Raw genomic sequence first — 19021 nt, 5'->3', positions numbered from 1 at the left:
GGGGGGAGGCACAGGACAGTAACACAGGGGGCACAGGGCAGTAACACAGGGGGCACAGGGGCAATGAGCACATCACACAGACAGAACAGGGGTATCACTACCTGTCAGGGGACATCACCAGCTGTACACAATGTAGCTGGCTGCACAGTGCCACCATAGGCCTCCCAGTATACACACACTATGGGGACACTCACTACCATGGTAACAGGAAGTCTGGTCACTAAGGGGTTACCATGTAGAGCAGTCACCGCGGGGGAGGGGGGTCCTGCACTCATATACCGCCCCCTATATCACTAATCATCCCCCACACACACAGCTGGGAACCCCAGGCCGGAGCCCTCTGCAGCGGTACACCACCGGAGCCCGGGACACACCACTTCCGCTCTGTGCGTTCCACCCTACTTCCGCGTTCCCGCTCACTTCCGGTCCGTGCGGTCCACCACGCATTCATCCTGTGCGTTCCACTCCACTTCGGCGTATCACCTTCCACCCGGCCTAATCCCCGCCCACTGTGCTCCATAACAGCATCCGGGTCTCTAGGTGGGAAGGAGCAGAGAGGAGACATCAGGTAATGGTGCTATAGATTATAATTATTATACAGGAGGAGCAGCCTGTGGTGTCCTTTTATTATTATTATTATTATTATTATTATTATTGTATAGGCGGAGCAGCCTGTGGTGTTCTGTTGTTGTTATTATTATTATTATTATGAGGATGAGTAGCCTGTGGTGTCCTGTTGTTAGTATTATTATTATTATACAGGAGGAGCAGCCTGTGGTGTCCTGTTATTATTATTATACAGATACAGGAGGAGCAGCCTGTGGTGTCCTGTTATCATACCTCCCAACATGACCCTCTCCAGGAGGGACGCAATGCTCTGCTTCTGGACTTTTCTCTTTATTTATGATTGCTGGCACCTGTATTTAACTAGTTAATGGATGAGAAAGGTGTTACAGCACAGGTGATGGCAATCATATATTAAATATAAAAGTCCAGGAGCAGAGCATTCTGTCCCTCCTGGAGAGGGTCATGTTGGGAGGTATGTGTTATTATTATACAGGAGGAGCGGCCTGTGGTTTCCTGTTATTATTATTATACAGGAGCAGCGGCCAGTGGTGTCCTGTTATTAAACAGGGGGAGCAGCCTGTGGTATCCTGTTGATGTTGTTGTTGTTATTATTATTATTATTATTATTATTATTATACAAGGGGAGCGGCCTGTGGTGTCCTATTGTTATTATTATACAGGGGGAGCGGCCCGTGGTGTCCTATTGTTATTATTATACAGGAGGAGTGTCCTGTGATTATTTTTATACAGGGGGAGCAACCCGTGGTGTCTTGTTATTATTAATATACAGTGTGAGCAGCCTGTGGTGTGTTGTTATTATTTTACAGGAGGAGTAGCCTGTGGTGTCCTGTTGTTATTTTCTCTTACGTCCTAGAGGATGCTGGGGTCCACATTAGTACCATGGGGTATAGACGGGTCCACTAGGAGACACTGGCACTTTAAGAGTTTAATAGTGTGGGCTGGCTCCTCCCTCTATGCCCCTCCTACCAGACTCAGTTTAGAAAATGTGCCCAGAGGAGCCGGTCACAGCTAGGGGAGCTCCTAGAGCTTCTTTAATTTTATTATTTTTCTAAGAGTATTTTAGGCACACAGAGGCTGCTAGCAAAGAGCCTCCATGCTTCGTGGGACTTGGGGAGGGAGTAGTGTCGACCCTGAGACGTTAGAGCCACTATCTCCGCTGACAGGACACTGAGCTCCTGAGGGTGATGATCGTTAGCCACCCTAGGCGACCGCTCACTCCCGCAGCATGTCACCACCCCCTAACAGAGCCAGAAGATTCCGGTGGCGAGTGAGTCACCGGAGCCCCAGCAAGCGGGGGGCCGGTGTGAAGATGGCGGCAACAGGGTGGGAGCACAGTAATGACTGCGCTCCCTTATGCTCAGCGGTACACAGTGCGGAGCTATGAGGGGCGCCCTGAGCCAGCGCCTATACCCTACACTGGTCACCAAGGCTGTCAGGGACCTCGGTAATGCTGCCAGCACCATTCCTCAGGCCAGTATAAAGAAGTGAAGTGCGGGAAGCAGCGCCATGTTCAGGAGGCGGAGCTTTTCCTCAGAGTGGACCCAGCAGCATTCAGTGCCATTTTCCTGCCTGCAGATCCTGCTACAGAGACGCTGACAGGTTTAGCTGTCCCTCCAAGCAACTCCAGCTATCCTGTGCGGTACCAGAGGGTTTTTGAAGGGGGGAGGCTGTGTAATTACTGTGTAGTCTATTAAGATGCACAGTCAGAGCTAGGTGGTTGTATTATATCTACCTAGGGAAGCGCTGTGTGTGTGCTGGCTCCAAGCTCTGTGTTTCTCTGAAGGGTTTGGTGGGGGGAAACTGTGTCTGACATTTCCCTGTGTGTGTGTGTGTGGGTGTGAGTGTACGTTTCTCACCTATCCATGTCCAGGGACTCTGTGTCTTATGCTGCAGAGGACCCTTCTACTCCAGAAGAGTCCATTTCCTGTACCCAGGAATGTAATGTAATGTCTCAGATTACTGTTACTGAGCCAGAATGGCTGACTTCTATTAAGGGAATGATCTCTCAGATCTCTACTAGGGTAGCCCATACTGAGACTGAAACTCAGGTTTTAAAGAATTCTATAGCAGTTTGGTCAGGTTCCGTTCCTATTCCTTCTAAATCCCCTAGCGTGTGCCCAAAGAAACGTGCACTTGCCCAGATTATGCAAGATGACATGGATATCGACTCTGAGACGGCAGACGGTGATGGGGATGTGCTGATGGGGGCGGCATCCCTCGCAAAGGGGGTGCAGCTGATGATTGAGGTCATTAGAGATGTTGAACATTACTGATGCACCACCTGCGCAGGTTGAGGAGGCTTACTTCACAGACAGTAAGAAAGCCTCGCTAACCTTCCCTGCGTCAGAAGAATTAAACAATATATTTGTTAAATCCTATGAAAACCCGGAGAAGAAATTCCAGATCCCTAAAAGGATTCTGGTGGCTTTTCCCTTCCCTGAAGAGGATAGGAAAAGTTGGGAAGCCCCTCCCATAGTTGATGCTTCTGTCTCCAGGCTGTCAAAAAAGGTGGTTTTACCTGTCCCGGGTTCTACCGCGTTAAAAGAACCGGCTGATCGTAAGATTGACACTACCCTCAAATCCATATACACTGCTTCAGTGGTAGCATTAAGGCCTACTATTGCCTGTGCATGGATTTCTAAAGCTATAGTAAAGTGGTCAGGCACGGTACTAGAGGACTTAGATACAATGGATAGAAGTGACATTGAACTGTTTTTACGCAACATACAGGATTCTGTGGGGTTCATGGTGGAATTCATGAAGGATCTGGGTACGCTGAATGCAAGAATATCTTCCATGTCCATCTCAGCTCACGGGGGACTCTGGCTACGCCAATGGTCTGCAGACGCGGAATCCAGGAGAAGTGTGGAGAACCTACCCTACACAGGTCAGGCTCTATTTGGGGAAGCGTTGTATGCGTGGGTAAGTCACCTTTTCTTCCCTCAGCTCCGCTTTCAACGAAGAAACCCTTTCCTTCATCTGCATCGCAGTCCTTTCGGGAACGCTAAGACAAAAAAGTCCTAGCCTTCTACCACCTTCTTTAGAGGAGGTCGTGCAAAATCCAAAAAAACCTACACCTGCAGGTTGCCAGGACTAGAAGCCTGCTTCTGGTATTTTAAAATCCTCAGCATGATGGTGGACCGCACAGCCTGGAGGACGGGCTGGTGGGGGCGAGGCTCACGTTTCAGCAACGTCTGGGAGTCGTACGCCTGGATCCCTGTGTACAGGATATTGGGTCCCAGGGGTACATACTGGAGTTTCAAGATCTCCCACCTCACTGATTCTTCAAATCAGGCTTGCCAGCTTTACTGACAGACAGGGCTATCCTGCGCGAAGCCATCCAAAAATTGGAAAGGTCAGAGGTCATTGTTCTAGTTCCACCTCATCTGCAAAACAGGGGTTACTATTCAAGCCTTTTCGTTGTACCGAAGCCGGATGGTTCAGTCAGGCCAATTTTGAACTTGAAATCATTTTGAATTTGAACTCCCTTAGATAAGGGTTTAACGGAGTCTCTGAGGGCGGTGATCTCAGGTCTGGAGGAGGGGGAGTTTCTGGTGTCCCTAGATATCAAGGATGCGTACCTCCACATTCCCATTTGGCCGCCGCATCACGCTTCTCTCAGGTTTGCACTGCAAGACAATCACTATCAGTTCCAGGCACTACCATTCGGTCTCTCCATGGCACCGAGGGTCTTCACCAAGGTGATGGCAAAGATGATGGTTCTCCTCCGCAGACAGGGAGTGAACATAATTCCATATCTGGACGATCATCTGATAAAGGCTTCGTTCAGGGAGAAGTTGTTACAGTCCATTGCTCTCACGACTCATCTGCTCAGGGAACACGGTTGGATCCTGAACCTTCCAAAGTCACATTTGGAGCCGACAAGGAGATTGTCTTTCCTGGGGATGATCCTTAACATGGAGGTGCAGAGGGTGTTTCTACCGGTGGAGAAAGCGTTGGTGATACAATCAATTGTCCGGGATGTCTTGAAGCCTGCCCGGGTATCGGTTCATTAGTGCATTCACCTTCTGGGGAAGATGGTAGCCTCTTATGAGGCTCTACAGTATGGAAGATTTCATGCTCGGTCATTCCAACTGGATCTCCTAGACAAGTGGTCGGGATCTCACCTACACATGCACCAGAGGATACATCTGTCGCCGAAAGCAAGGATTTCACTCCTCTGGTGGCTGCAACTGCCTCACCTTCTGGAGGGCCGCAGGTTTGGGGTTCAGAACTGGATCCTTCTAACCACGGATGCAAGTCTCAGAGGTTGGGGCGCAGTCACCATAGGGGAAACCTTCCAAGGAAGATGGTCAAGTCAGGAATCCCTTCTTCCAATAAACATCCTGGAGCTAAGAGCCGTGTACAATGGCCTTCTACAAGCAGCACAACTTCTGCAGATTTGGGCCATTCAAGTGCAGTCGGACAATGTAACTATGGTGGCCTACATAAACCGACAGGGTGGAACAAAGAGCAAGCTGCAATGTCGGAGGTAACAAGAATCCTCCTCTGGGCAGAAAGGCACGCAATTCATTCCGGGAGTGGACAACTGGGAAGCGGACTTCCTCAGCAGGCACGATCTCCATCCAGGAGGATGGGGCCTCCATTTGGAGGTGTTCACAGAGGTGAACAGTCGTTGGGGCGTGCCTCAAATAGACATGATGGCCTTGCGTCTCAACAAGAAGCATCGGAGGCACTGTTCCAGGTCGAGGGACCCACAAGCAGTGGCGGTGGATGCCCTGGTAACACCGTGGGTGTTCAAGTCAGTGTATGTGTTACCTCCACTTCCTCTCATTCCAAGAATTGTAATGTTTGTAAAAAGAACAAGAGTTCAGGCGATCCTCATTGCTCCGGACTGGCCAAGGAGGGCTTGGTACGCGGATCTGCAGGATGTACTTCTGGAAGATCCAAGGCCTCTTCCTCTTCGGGAGGATCTTCTACTACAGGGGCCGTTCGCTTATCAAGACTTACCACGGCTACGTTTGACGGCATGGAGTTTGAGCGCCAGATTTTAGCTCGGAAAGGTATTCCGAAAGAGGTTATTCCTACCCTGACACAGGCTAGGAAGGGAGTAATGTCTAAACATTACCGTCGAATTTGGAAAAAAATCTGTGTCTTGGTGTGAATCCAAGCAGTTTCCTGCGGTGGAGTTTCAATTTGGGAGGTTTATCCACTTCCTGCAAGCAGGTGAGGTTATGGGCCTAAGGTTGGCATCCCTAAATGTCCAGATTTCAGCTTTATCCATTTTCTTCCAGAAGCAATTGGCTGCCCTCCCTGAGGTTCAGACCTTTTTGAAAGGGGTTCTGCACATCCAGCCTCCCTTTGTGGCGCTTACGGCACCCTGGGATCATAATGTGGTGTTGCATTTCCTGCAATCTGATTGGTTAGAACCTTTACAGAAGGCTGAGGCCAAGTTCCTCACGTGGAAGGCGCTCACGTTGTTGGCCTTGGCTTCTGCTCAATGTGTGTCGGAATTGGGGACTTTGTCCTGTAAAAGCCCCTACTTAATATTCCATGAAGATAGAGCTGAGCTCAGGACGCGTCAGCAGTTCCTTCCAAAGGTTGTATCAGCTTTTCATATCAACCAACCTATTGTGGTGCCAGTGGCTACTGACTCCTCAATTGCATCAACATGCCTGGATGCTGTGAGGGCGTTTAAGATCTATGTGAAGAGGACTGCTCGTCACAGATAATCGGACTTTCTGTTTGTCCTTTATGTTCCCAAGAAAATTGGGTGTCCTGCTTCTAAGCAGACGATTTCTCGCTGGATCAGGTTCACTATCCAGCATGCATTTTTAATGGCAGGATTGCCGTGTCCAAAATCTGTTAAGGTCCACTCTGCTCCCAAAGTGGGTTCTTCCTGGGCGGCTGCCCGGGGTGTCTCGGCTTTGCAGCTTTGCTGAGCGGCTACTTGGTCTGGGTTGAACACGTTTGCTAAGTTCTACAAGTTCGATACTTTGGCCTCTGAGGACCTACAGTTTGGTCAATCAGTTCTGCAGGAGCCTCCGCGCTCTCCCTCCAGTTCTGGGTACATCCCCATGGTACTAATGTGGACCCCAACATCCTCTAGGACGTAAGAGAAAATAGAATTTTAATTACCTACCGGTAAATCCTTTTCTCCTAGTCCGTAGAGCATAGGTTCTCAAACTCGGTCCTCAGGACCCCACACAGTGCATGTTTTGCAGGTAACCCAGCAGGTGCACAGGTGAATTCATTACTCACTGACACATTTTAAACGGTCCGCAGGTGGAGCTAATTATTTCACTTGTGATTCTGTCAGGAGACCTGCAAGACATGCACTGTTTGGGGTCCTGAGGACCGAGTTTGAGTACCTGTGCCGTAGAAGATGCTGGGCGCCCGCCCAGCGCTTCGTTACCCTGCAGTGGTTACTTGGTTCAGTACTGCTTTGTTCTTAGTTAAGTACTGCATTTTTTTTACTGGGTTCAGTAATGTTTCAGCTGTTGCTGAGTTTTCAGGCTAGTTAGCCTGGTTTGCCTTGTTTGTGTGAGCTGGTGTGAATCTCGCCACTATCTGTGTAATATCCTTCTCTCAAAGTTGTCCGTCTCCTCGGGCACAGTTTCTAGACTGAGTCTGGTAGGAGGGGCATAGATGGAGGAGCCAGCCCACACTATTAAACTCTTAAAGTGCCAGTGGACCCGTATATACCCCATGGTACTAATGTGGACCTCAGCATCCTTTACGGACTACGAAAAAATGAATTACCGGTAGGTAATTAAAATCCTATTATTATTATTATTATACAGGGGGAGCAGCCTGTGGTGTTCTGCTATTATTATTATTATTATTATTATTATTATTTTTCAGAGGAGCAGTCTGTGGTGTGCTGTTGTTGTTGATGATAATAATAATAATATTATTATTTTCTCTATCGTCCTAGTGGATGCTGGGGTTCCTGAAAGGACCATGGGGAATAGCGGCTCCGCAGGAGACAGGGCACAAAAAGTAAAGCTTTAGGATCAGGTGGTGTGCACTGGCTCCTCCCCCTATGACCCTCCTCCAAGCCAGTTAGATTTTTGTGCCCGGCCGAGAAGGGTGCAATCTAGGTGGCTCTCCTAAAGAGCTGCTTAGGAAAGTTTAGCTTAGGTTTTTTATTTTACAGTGAGTCCTGCTGGCAACAGGATCACTGCAACGAGGGACTTAGGGGAGAAGAAGTGAACTCACCTGCGTGCAGGATGGATTGGCTTCTTGGCTACTGGACATCAGCTCCAGAGGGACGATCACAGGTACAGCCTGGATGGTCACCGGAGCCTTGCCGCCGGCCCCCTTGCAGATGCTGAAGTAAGAAGAGGTCCAGAATCGGCGGCAGAAGACTCCTCAGTCTTCTAAAGGTAGCGCACAGCACTGCAGCTGTGCGCCATTTTCCTCTCGGCACACTTCACACGGCAGTCACTGAGGGTGCAGGGCGCTGGGAGGGGGGCGCCCTGGGAGGCAAATGAATACCTATTTTGGCTAAAAATACCTCACATATAGCCTCCGGAGGCTATATGGAGATATTTAACCCCTGCCAGAATCCGTTAAGAGCGGGAGACGAGGCCGCCGAAAAAGGGGCGGGGCCTATCTCCTCAGCACACAGCGCCATTTTCCCTCACAGAAAGGCTGGAGGGAAGGCTCCCAGGCTCTCCCCTGCACTGCACTACAGAAACAGGGTTAAAACAGAGAGGGGGGGCACTAATTTGGCGATATGCTTATATATATATTAAGATGCTATAAGGGAAAACACTTATATAAGGTTGTCCCTATATAATTATAGCGTTTTTGGTGTGTGCTGGCAAACTCTCCCTCTGTCTCTCCAAAGGGCTAGTGGGTCCTGTCCTCTATCAGAGCATTCCCTGTGTGTGTGCTGTGTGTCGGTACGTGTGTGTCGACAGGTAGGAGGACGATGTTGGTGAGGAGGCGGAGCAATTGCCTGTAATGGTGATGTCACTCTCTAGGGAGTCGACACCGGAATGGATGGCTTATTTAGGAAATTACGTGATAATGTCAACACGCTGCAAAGTCGGTTGACGACATGAGACGGCCGACAAACAATTAGTACGGTCCAGACGTCTCAAAAACACCGTCAAGGGTTTTAAAACGCCCGTTTACTTTAGTCGGTCGACACAGACACAGACAGGGACACTGAATCCAGTGTCGACGGTGAATAAACAAACGTATTCCTTATTAGGGCCACACGTTAAAGGCAATGAAGGAGGTGTTACGTATTTCTGATACTACAAGTACCACAAAAGAGGGTATTATGTGGGATGTGAAAAAACTACCATAGTTTTTCCTGAATCAGATAAATTAAATAAAGTGTGTGATGATGCGTGGGTTCCCCCCGATAGAAAATTATGGGCGGTATACCCTTTCCCGCCAGAAGTTAGGGCGCGTTGGGAAACACCCCTTAAGGTGGATAAGGCGCTCACACGCTTATCAAAACAAGTGGCGGTACCGTCTATAGATAGGGCCGTCCTCAAGGACCAGCTGACAAGGCTGGAAAATATAATAAAAAGTATATACACACATACTGGTGTTATACTGCGGCCAGCGATCGCCTCAGCCTGGATGTGCAGAGCTAGGGTGGCTTGGTCGGATTCCCTGACTAAAAATATTGATACCCTTGACAGGGACAGTATTTTATTGACTATAGAGCATTTCTATATATGCGAGATGCACAGAGGGATATTTGCACTCTGGCATCATGAATAAACGCGATGTCCATAACTGCCAGAAGATGTTATGGACACGACAGTGGTCAGGTGATGCAGATTCCAAACGGCACAGTATGGCCGTATAAAGGAAGAGGACTTGTTTGGGGTCGGTCCATCGGACCTGGTGGTCACGGCAACTGCTGGAAAATCCACCGTTTTTTACCCTAAGTCACATCTCTGCAGAAAAAGACACCGTCTTTTCAGCCTCAGTCCTCTCGTCCCTATAAGATCATATCTGCCCAGGGATAGAGGAAAGGGAAGAAGACTGCAGCAGGCAGCCCATTCCCAGGAACAGAAGCGTTCCACCGCGTCTGACAAGTTCTCAGCATGGCGCTGAGACCGTACAGGACCCCTGGATCCTACAAGTAGTATCCCGGGGGTACAGATGGGAATGTCGAGACGTTTCCCCTTCGCAGGCTCCTGAAGTCTGCTTTACCAAGTCTCCCTCCGACAAGGAGGTAGTATGGGAAAAAATTCACAAGCTGTATTCCCAGCAGGTGATAATTAAATTACCCCTCCTACTACAGAAAAGGGGTATTATTCCACACTATATTGTGGTACTGAAGCCAGAAGGCTAGGTGAGACTTATTCTAAAAATTTTTTTTTGAACACTTACAAAGGTTCAAATTAAGATGAAGTCACTCAGAGCAGTGATAACGAACCAGGAAGAAGGGGACTATATAGTGTCCCGGGACATCAGGGATGCTTACCTCTATGTCCCAAATTTGCCTTTCTCACTAAGGGTACCTCAGGTTCGTGGTGCAGAACTGTCACTATCAGTTTCAGACGCTGCCGTTTGGATTGTCCACGGCACCCCGGGGTCTTTACCAAGGTAATGGCCGAATTGATGATTCTTCTTCGAAGAAAAGGCGTCTTAATTATCCCTTACTTGGACGATCTCCTGATAGGGGCATAGTCCAGGGAACAGTTGGAGGTCGGAGTAGCACTATCTCGGATACTGCTACAATCAGCACGGGTGGATTCTAAATATTCCAAAATCGCAGCTGATCCCGACGACACGTCTGCTGTGCCTAGGGATGATTCTGGACACAGTCCAGAAAAAGGTGTTTCTCCCGGAAGAGAGAGCCAGGGAGTTATCCGAGCAAGTCAGGAACCTCCTAAAAACAGTGCATCATTGCACAAGGGTCCTGGTAAAAATGGTGGCTTCCTACGAAGCAATTCCATTCGGCAGATTTCACGTAAGAACTTTTCAGTGGGATCTGCTGGACAAATGGTCCGGATCGCATCTTCAGATGCATCAGCGGATAACCCAATATCCAAGGACAAGGGTGTCTCTCCTGTGGTGGTTATAGAGTGCTCATCTTCTAGAGGGCCGCAGATTCGGCATTCAGGATTGGATGCTGGTAACCACGGAGCCCAGCCTGAGAGGCTGGGGAGCAGTCACACAAGGGAAAAATTTCCAGGGAGTGTGATCAAGTATGGAGACTTTTCTCCACATAAATATACTGGAGCTAAGGGTAAATTTATAATGCTCTAAGCTTAGCAAGACCTCTGCTTCAAGGTCAGCCGGTATTGATCCAGTGGGAAAAACATCACGGCAGTCGCCCACGTAAACAGACAGGGCGACACAAGAAGCAGGAGGGCAATGGCAGAAACTGCAAGGATTTTTCGCTGGGCGGAAAATCATGTGATAACACTGTCAGCAGTTTTTCATCCCGGGAATGGAAACTGGGAAGCAGACTTCCTCAGCACGACCTCCACCCGGGAGAGTGGAAACTTCATTGAGAAGTTTTTTCCACATGATTGTAAACCGTTGGGAAATACCAAAGGTGGACATGATGGCGTCCCGTCTGAACAAAAAACGGGACAGGTATTGCGCCAGGTCAAGAGACCCTCAGGCAATAGATGTGGACGTTCTGGTAACACCGTGGGTGTACCAGTCGGTGTATGTGTTCCCTCCTCTGCTTCTCATACCTAAGGTGCTGAGAATTATAAGACGTAGAGGAGTAAGAACTATACTCATGGCTCCGGATTGGCCAAGAAGGACTTGGTACCCGGAACTTCAAGAGATGCTTACAGAGGTCTTATGGCCTCTGCCGCTAAGAAGGGACTTGCTTCAGCAAGTACCATGTCTGTTCCAAGACTTACCGCAGCTGCGTTTGTCGGCATGGCGATGGAAAGCCGGATCCTAAGGGAAAAAAGGCATTCCGGAAGAGGTCATTCCTACCCTGGTCAAAGCCAGAAAGGAGGTGACCGCACAACATTATCACCACGTGTGGCGAAAATATGTTGCGTGGTGTGAGGCCAGGAAGGCCCCACAAAGAAATTTCAACTCGGTCGTTTCCTGCATTTCCTGCAAACAGGAGTGTCTATGGGCCTCAAATTGGGGTCCATTAAGGTTCAAATTCGGCCCTGTAAAATTTCTTCCAGAAAGAATTGGCTTCAGTTCCTGAAGTCCAGAAGTTTGTCAAGGGAGTATTGCATATACAAACCCCTTTTTTGTGCCTCCAGTGGCACTGTGGGATCTCAACGTAGTTCTGGGATTCCTCAAATCACATTGGTTTAAAACCAGTCAAATATGTGGATTTGAAGCATCTCACATAAAAAGTGACCATGCTCTTGGCCCTGGCCTGGACCAGGCGAGTGTCAAATTGGTGGTTTTTTCTCAAAAAAGCCCATATCTGTTTGTCCATTCGGACAGGGCAGAGCTGCGGACTCGTCCCCAGTTCTCTCCCTAAGGTGGTGTCAGTGTTTCACCTGAACCAGCTTATTGTGGTGCCTTGCACCTACTAGGGACTTGGAGGACTCCAAGTTGCTAGAAGTTGTCAGGGCCCTGAAAATATGTTCCAGGACAGCTGGAGTCAGAAAATCTGACTCGCTGTTTATACTGTATGCACCCAACAAGTTGGGTGCGCCTGCTTCTAAGCAGTCGATTGCTCGTTGGATTTGTAACACAATTCAACTTGCGCATTCTGAGGCAGGCCTGCCACAGTCTAAATCGGTTAAGGCCCATTCCACAAGGAAGGTGGGCTCATCTTGGGCGGCTGCCCGAGAGGTCTCGGCATTACAACTCTGCCGAGCAGCTACGTGGTCAGGGGAGAACACGTTTGTAAAATTCTACAAATTTGATATCCTGGCAAAAGAGGACCTGGAGTTCTCTCATTCGGTGCTGCAGAGTCATCCGCACTCTCCCGCCCGTTTGGGAGCTTTGGTATAATCCCCATGGTCCTTTCAGGAACCCCAGCATCCACTAGGACGATAGAGAAAATAAGAATTTACTTACCGATAATTCTATTTCTCGGAGTCCGTAGTGGATGCTGGGCGCCCATCCCAAGTGCGGATTATCTGCAATACTTGTACATAGTTACAAAAATCGGGTTATTATTGTTGTGAGCCATCTTTTAAGAGGCTCCGCTGTTATCATACTGTTAACTGGGTTTAGATCACAAGTTGTACGGTGTGATTGGTGTGGCTGGTATGAGTCTTACCCGGGATTCAAAATTCCTCCCTTATTGTGTACGCTCGTCCGGGCACAGTACCTAACTGGCTTGGAGGAGGGTCATAGGGGGAGGAGCCAGTGCACACCACCTGATCCTAAAGCTTTACTTTTTGTGCCCTGTCTCCTGCGGAGCCGCTATTCCCCATGGTCCTTTCAGGAACCCCAGCATCCACTACGGACTCCGAGAAATAGAATTATCGGTAAGTAAATTCTTATTATTATTATACAGGTGGGAGTGGACTGTTGTGTGCTGTTATTATACAGGTGGAGCAGTCTGTGGTGTTCTGTTATTCATTCTTAGACACACTGATCAGGATTCTATGGCTGGTGGGAAAGGTGATACTTACTTGTCTCTCAGTGTTACATATTATATGTTACATGTATTATATGTACAGTATTGTATTTTTTCCTAGGCACTCAAGCTGTGAAGTAACGGAGGCTTTAGTCGTACCTCCTGTATTCTCCCTGATTCTTTGAGAATGGACACAGACAGACATCAGAAAATGGAGAGGATAATAAATCTCTCCCTAGAGATCATCTACCTGCTGACTGGGGAGGTGAGGGGATCTCGGAGTATCACAGTGACATCCCTTATATCTATAGTAATAATACAGGGACATGACTGGGGAGGTGAGGGGATCTGGGAGTGTCACAGTGACGTCACTTAAATCTATAGTAATAATACAGGGACATGACTGGGGCGGTGATGGGATCTGGGAGTGTCATAGGGACATCACTTATGTCTATAGTAATAATACAGGGACATGACTGGGGCGGTGAGGGGATCTGGGAGTGTCACAGTGACGTCACTTATATCTATAGCAATAATACAGGGACATGACTGGGAAGGTGAGGGGATCTGGGAGTTTCACAGTCACATCACTTATACCTATATTAATACAGGGACATGACTGGGGAGGTGCGGGAATCTAAGAGTGTCATAGTGACATCACTTATATCTATAGTAATAATACAGGGACATAACTGGGTATCTGAGGGTATCTGGGAGCGTCACAGTGACATCACTTATATCTATAGTAATAATACAGGGACATGACTGGGGAGGTTAGGGGATCTGAGAGTGTCACAATGACATCACTTATATCTATAGTAATAATACAGGGACATGACTTGGGAGGTGAGGGAATCCTGCAGAGTTTGCAGTGATATCTGAAGTCTCCCCTAATACACAGGATTATGCAGTAGTGAAGAAGACAAGGGATTTTGAGACACCCAGCAGCTGTCTCCGCGTGGCAGGAGGACTGAGCAGGACCCAGAGCCCCATCCTGGTGCCTCCACCTCACTCTCTGATACATGAGAGACACAATGACCAGAAGATCCTGGAACTCGCCAACAAGATCATTCAGCTGCTGACTGAAGAGGTGACTGCTGGGAATGGCACATTATACAATAACTTTTGGGGGCCTGGCTGGGTGATGACTGGAGAGGTGACTGCTGGGAATGGGACATTAGACAGTAACACCAGGGAATGTGTCTGGGTGATGACTGGAAAGGTGACTGCTGGGAATGGGACATTATACAGTAACACCAGGGGATGTGTCTGGGTGATGACTGTATCATTGTGTGTGTCAGGTGTCTATAAGGTGTCAGGGTGTCACTGTCTATCTCTCCATGCAGGAGGGGGAGTATATAGAGGAACACAGGGGTCTGTACAAGAACGTGATGATGGAGAATCACTGGCCCCTCACATCACTGGGTAAGAGGAGACTGTCATGTATTGTACAGGGGAAAGCAGGTTTGGGGGCCCCCTATATACACACATCACCTGATAATCACATATATACACTGTACTCAGTCACTGTGTGTCTCCTACAGATGGACCCAGTAACAGAGATACCCCAGAGAGATGTCCCCGTCCTCTGTATTCCCAGGATTGTACAGAAGAGAATTACAGGATCCCACAGGAGGATCAGGTAGGTGGGATTTAGGGTCTCACCAGGGCCGGCAACAGAAATCTAGTGGCCCGATGCAGTGGTTTTCTATACTGTAACAAGCGACCTTCCACCAGACAAGACGCTGACACAGTTGTATGGAAGAAATGCAGACCGTTTATTTCCACAGCTTGGTAAACAGACTTTCTCTAACGTCCTAAGTGGATGCTGGGGACTCCGTAAGGACCATGGGGAATAGCGGCTCCGCAGGAGACTGGGCACAAAGTAAAAAGCTTTAGGACTACCTGGTGTGCACTGGCTCCTGCCCCTATGACCCTCCTCCAAGCCTTAGTTAAGATTTTATGCCCGAACGAGAAGGGTGCAATCTAGGTGGCTCTCCTGAGCTGCTTAGAGAAAAAGTTTAAAGTAGGTTTTTTTTTACTTTCAGTGAGACCTGCTGGCAACAGGCTCACTGCATCGAGGGACTAAGGGGAGAAGAAGCGAACTCACCTGCGTGCAGAGTGGATTGGGCTTCTTAGGCTACTGGACATTAGCTCCAGAGGGACGATCACAGGCCCAGCCATGGATGGGTCCCGGAGCCGCGCCGCCGTCCCCCTCACAGAGCCAGAAGACTGAAGAGGTCCGGAAAATCGGCGGCAGAAGACGTCCTGTCTTCACTAAGGTAGCGTACAGCACCGCAGCTGTGCGCTATTGCTCTCAGCACACTTCACACTCCGGTCACTGAGGGTGCAGGGCGCTGGGGGGGGGCGCCCTGAGACGCAATAGAAATACCTTTTTTTGGCTAAAAATACATCACATATAGCTCCTGGGCTATATGGATGTATTTAACCCCTGCCTAAATTTCAATAAAAAAGCGGGAGAAAGGCCGCCGAAAAGGGGGCGGAGCCTATCTCCTCAGCACACTGGCGCCATTTTTTCCTCACAGCTCCGTTGGAGGAAGGCTCCCTGACTCTCCCCTGCAGTCCTGCACTACAGAAACAGGGTAAAACAAGAGAGGGGGGGCACTAAATTGGCATATAAAGATATACAGCAGCTATATTAGGGAAAAACACTTATATAAGGTTATCCCTGTATATATATAGCGCTCTGGTGTGTGCTGGCAAACTCTCCCTCTGTCTCCCCAAAGGGCTAGTGGGGTCCTGTCCTCTATCAGAGCATTCCCTGTGTGTGTGCGGTGTGTCGGTACGTTGTGTCGACATGTATGAGGAGGAAAATGGCGTGGAGGCGGAGCAATTGCCTGTGTTAGTGATGTCACCCTCTAGGGAGTCGACACCTGACTGGATGATCTTATGGAAAGAATTACGTGATAGTGTCAGCACTTTACAAAAGTCTGTTGACGACATGAGACAGCCGGATAATCAGTTAATACCTGTACAGGCGTCTCAAACACCGTCAGGGGCTCTAAAGCGCCCGTTACATCAGGTCGATACAGACACAGACACGGACACTGACTCCAGTGTCGACGGTGAAGAAACAAACGTATTTTCCAGTAGGGCTACACGTTACATGATCACGGCAATGAAGGAGGTTTTGAACATTTCTGATACTACAAGTACCACAAAAAAGGGTATTATGTGGGGTGTGAAAAAACTACCCGTAGTTTTTCCTGAATCAGATGAATTAAATGAGGTGTGTGATGAAGCGTGGGTTTCCCCCGATAAAAAACTGCTAATTTCTAAAAAATTATTGGCATTATACCCTTTCCCGCCAGAGGTTAGGGCGCGCTGGGAAACACCCCCTAGGGTGGATAAGGCGCTCACACGCTTATCAAAACAAGTGGCGTTACCGTCTCCTGATACGGCCGCCCTCAAGGAACCAGCTGATAGGAAGCTGGAAAATGTCCTAAAAAGTATATACACTCATACTGGTGTTATACTGCGACCAGCAATCGCCTCAGCCTGGATGTGCAGTGCTGGGGTGGCTTGGTCGGATTCCCTGACTGAAAATATTGATACCCTGGACAGGGACAATATATTATTGACTATAGAGCGTTTAAAAGATGCGTTTCTATATATGCGAGATGCACAGAGGGATATTTGCACTCTGGCATCAAGAGTAAGTGCGATGTCCATTTCTGCCAGAAGAGGATTATGGACGCGACAGTGGTCAGGGGATGCGGATTCCAAACGGCATATGGAAGTATTGCCGTATAAAGGGGAGGAGTTATTTGGGGTCGGTCTATCGGACTTGGTGACCACGGCAACGGCCGGGAAATCCACCTTTCTACCCCAAGTCACCTCGCAGCAGAAAAAGATACCGTCTTTTCAGGCTCAGTCCTTTCGTCCCCATAAGGGCAAGCGGGCAAAAGGCCACTCATATCTGCCCCGGGGCAGAGGAAGAGGAAAAAGACTGCAGCAGACAGCCTCTTCCCACGAACAGAAGGCCTCCCCCGCTTCTGCCAAGTCCTCAGCATGACGCTGGGGCCTTACAAGCGGACTCAGGCACGGTGGGGGCCCGTCTCAAGATTTTCAGCGCGCAGTGGGCTCACTCGCAAGTGGACCCCTGGATCCTGCAGGTAGTATCTCAGGGGTACAAATTGGAATTCGAGACGTCTCCCCCTCGCCGGTTCCTGAAGTCTGCTTTACCAACGTCTCCCCCCGACAGGGAGGCGATATTGGAAGCCATTCACAAGCTGTATTCCCAGCAGGTGATAATCAAGGTACCCCTCCTACAACAGGGAAAGGGGTATTATTCCACGCTGTTTGTGGTACCGAAGCCGGACGGCTCGGTGAGACCCATTTTAAATCTGAAATCCTTGAACACTTACATAAGAAGGTTCAAGTTCAAGATGGAGTCACTCAGAGCAGTGATAGCGAACCTGGAAGAAGGGGACTATATGGTGTCTCTGGACATCAAGGATGCTTGCCTCCATGTCCCAATTTGCCCTTCTCACCAAGGGTACCTCAGGTTTGTGGTACAGAACTGTCATTATCAGTTTCAGACGCTGCCGTTTGGATTGTCCACGGCACCCCGGGTCTTTACCAAGGTAATGGCCGAAATGATGATTCTTCTTCGAAGAAAAGGCGTCTTAATTATCCCTTACTTGGACTTTCTCCTGATAAGGGCAAGGTCCAGAGAACAGTTAGAGGTCGGAGTAGCACTATCTCAAATAGTACTACGACAGCACGGTTGGATTCTAAATATTCCAAAATCGCAGCTGATTCCGACGACACGTCTGCTGTTCCTAGGGATGATTCTGGACACAGTACAGAAAAAGGTGTTTCTCCCGGAGGAGAAAGCCAGGGAGTTATCCGACCTAGTCAGGAACCTCCTAAGACCAGGCCATGTGTCAGTGCATCAATGCACAAAGGTCCTGGGAAAAATGGTGGCTTCTTACGAAGCGATTCCATTCGGCAGATTCCACGCAAGAACTTTCCAGTGGGATCTGCTGGACAAATGGTCCGGATCGCATCTTCAAATGCATCAGCGGATAACCCTGTCTCCAAGGACAAGGGTGTCTCTCCTGTGGTGGTTACAGAGTGCTCATCTCCTAGAGGGCAGCAGATTCGGCATTCAGGATTGGGTCCTGGTGACCACGGATGCCAGCCTGAGAGGCTGGGGAGCAGTCACACAGGAAAAAAATTTCCAGGGCTTGTGGTCAAGCATGGAAACGTCACTTCACATAAATATCCTGGAACTAAGGGCCATTTATAATACCCTAAGTCAGGCAAGGCCTCTGCTTCAGGGTCAGTCGGTGTTGATCCAGTCGGACAACATCACGGCAGTCGCCCACGTAAACAGACAGGGCGGCACAAGAAGCAGGAGGGCAATGACGGAAGTTGCAAGGATTCTTCGCTGGGCGGAAAATCATGTGATAGCACTGTCAGCAGTGTTCATTCCGGGAGTGGACAACTGGGAAGCAGACTCCCTCAGCAGACATGATCTCCACCCGGGGGAGTGGGGACTTCACCCAGAAGTCTTCCACATGATTGTGAACCGTTGGGAAAAACCAAAGGTGGACATGATGGCGTCCCGCCTCAACAAAAAACTGGACAGATATTGCGCCAGGTCAAGGGACCCTCAGGCAATAGCTGTGGACGCTCTGGTAACACCGTGGGTGTACCGATCAGTGTATGTGTTCCCTCCTCTGCCTCTCATACCCAAGGTATTGAGAATCATAAGAAGGAGAGGAGTAAAGACTATACTCGTGGCTCCGGATTGGCCAAGAAGGACTTGGTACCCGGAACTTCAAGAGATGCTCACGGAAGACCCGTGGCCTCTACCTCTAACTTACCGCGGCTGCGTTTGACGGCATGGCGGTTGAACGCCGGATCCTGAAGGAAAAGGGCATTCTGGATGAAGTCACCCCTACCCTGATCAAAGCCAGGAAGGATGTAACTGTGCAACAT

General features: G+C 49.1%; 1 protein-coding gene across 1 annotated transcript in view; it reads left to right on the top strand.

Moving 5' to 3' along the window:
* Positions 1-500: 500 nt before the first annotated feature.
* Positions 501-19021, top strand: part of LOC135054500 (zinc finger protein 271-like) — a 67937-nt gene continuing 49416 nt past the window's right edge. Inside the window, exons 1-5 of the mRNA XM_063957619.1 lie at positions 501-568; positions 13173-13316; positions 13953-14141; positions 14398-14476; positions 14596-14693. Coding sequence (XP_063813689.1) covers positions 13239-13316; positions 13953-14141; positions 14398-14476; positions 14596-14693 — 444 coding nt within the window. The 5' untranslated portion in view covers positions 501-568; positions 13173-13238. The remainder of the gene's footprint in view (positions 569-13172; positions 13317-13952; positions 14142-14397; positions 14477-14595; positions 14694-19021) is intronic.

Source organism: Pseudophryne corroboree, chromosome 3 (genome assembly GCF_028390025.1).
Source record: "Pseudophryne corroboree isolate aPseCor3 chromosome 3, aPseCor3.hap2, whole genome shotgun sequence".
Taxonomy (NCBI): Eukaryota; Metazoa; Chordata; class Amphibia; order Anura; family Myobatrachidae; genus Pseudophryne; species Pseudophryne corroboree.
This window is presented reverse-complemented; position numbering and strand designations above follow the sequence as displayed.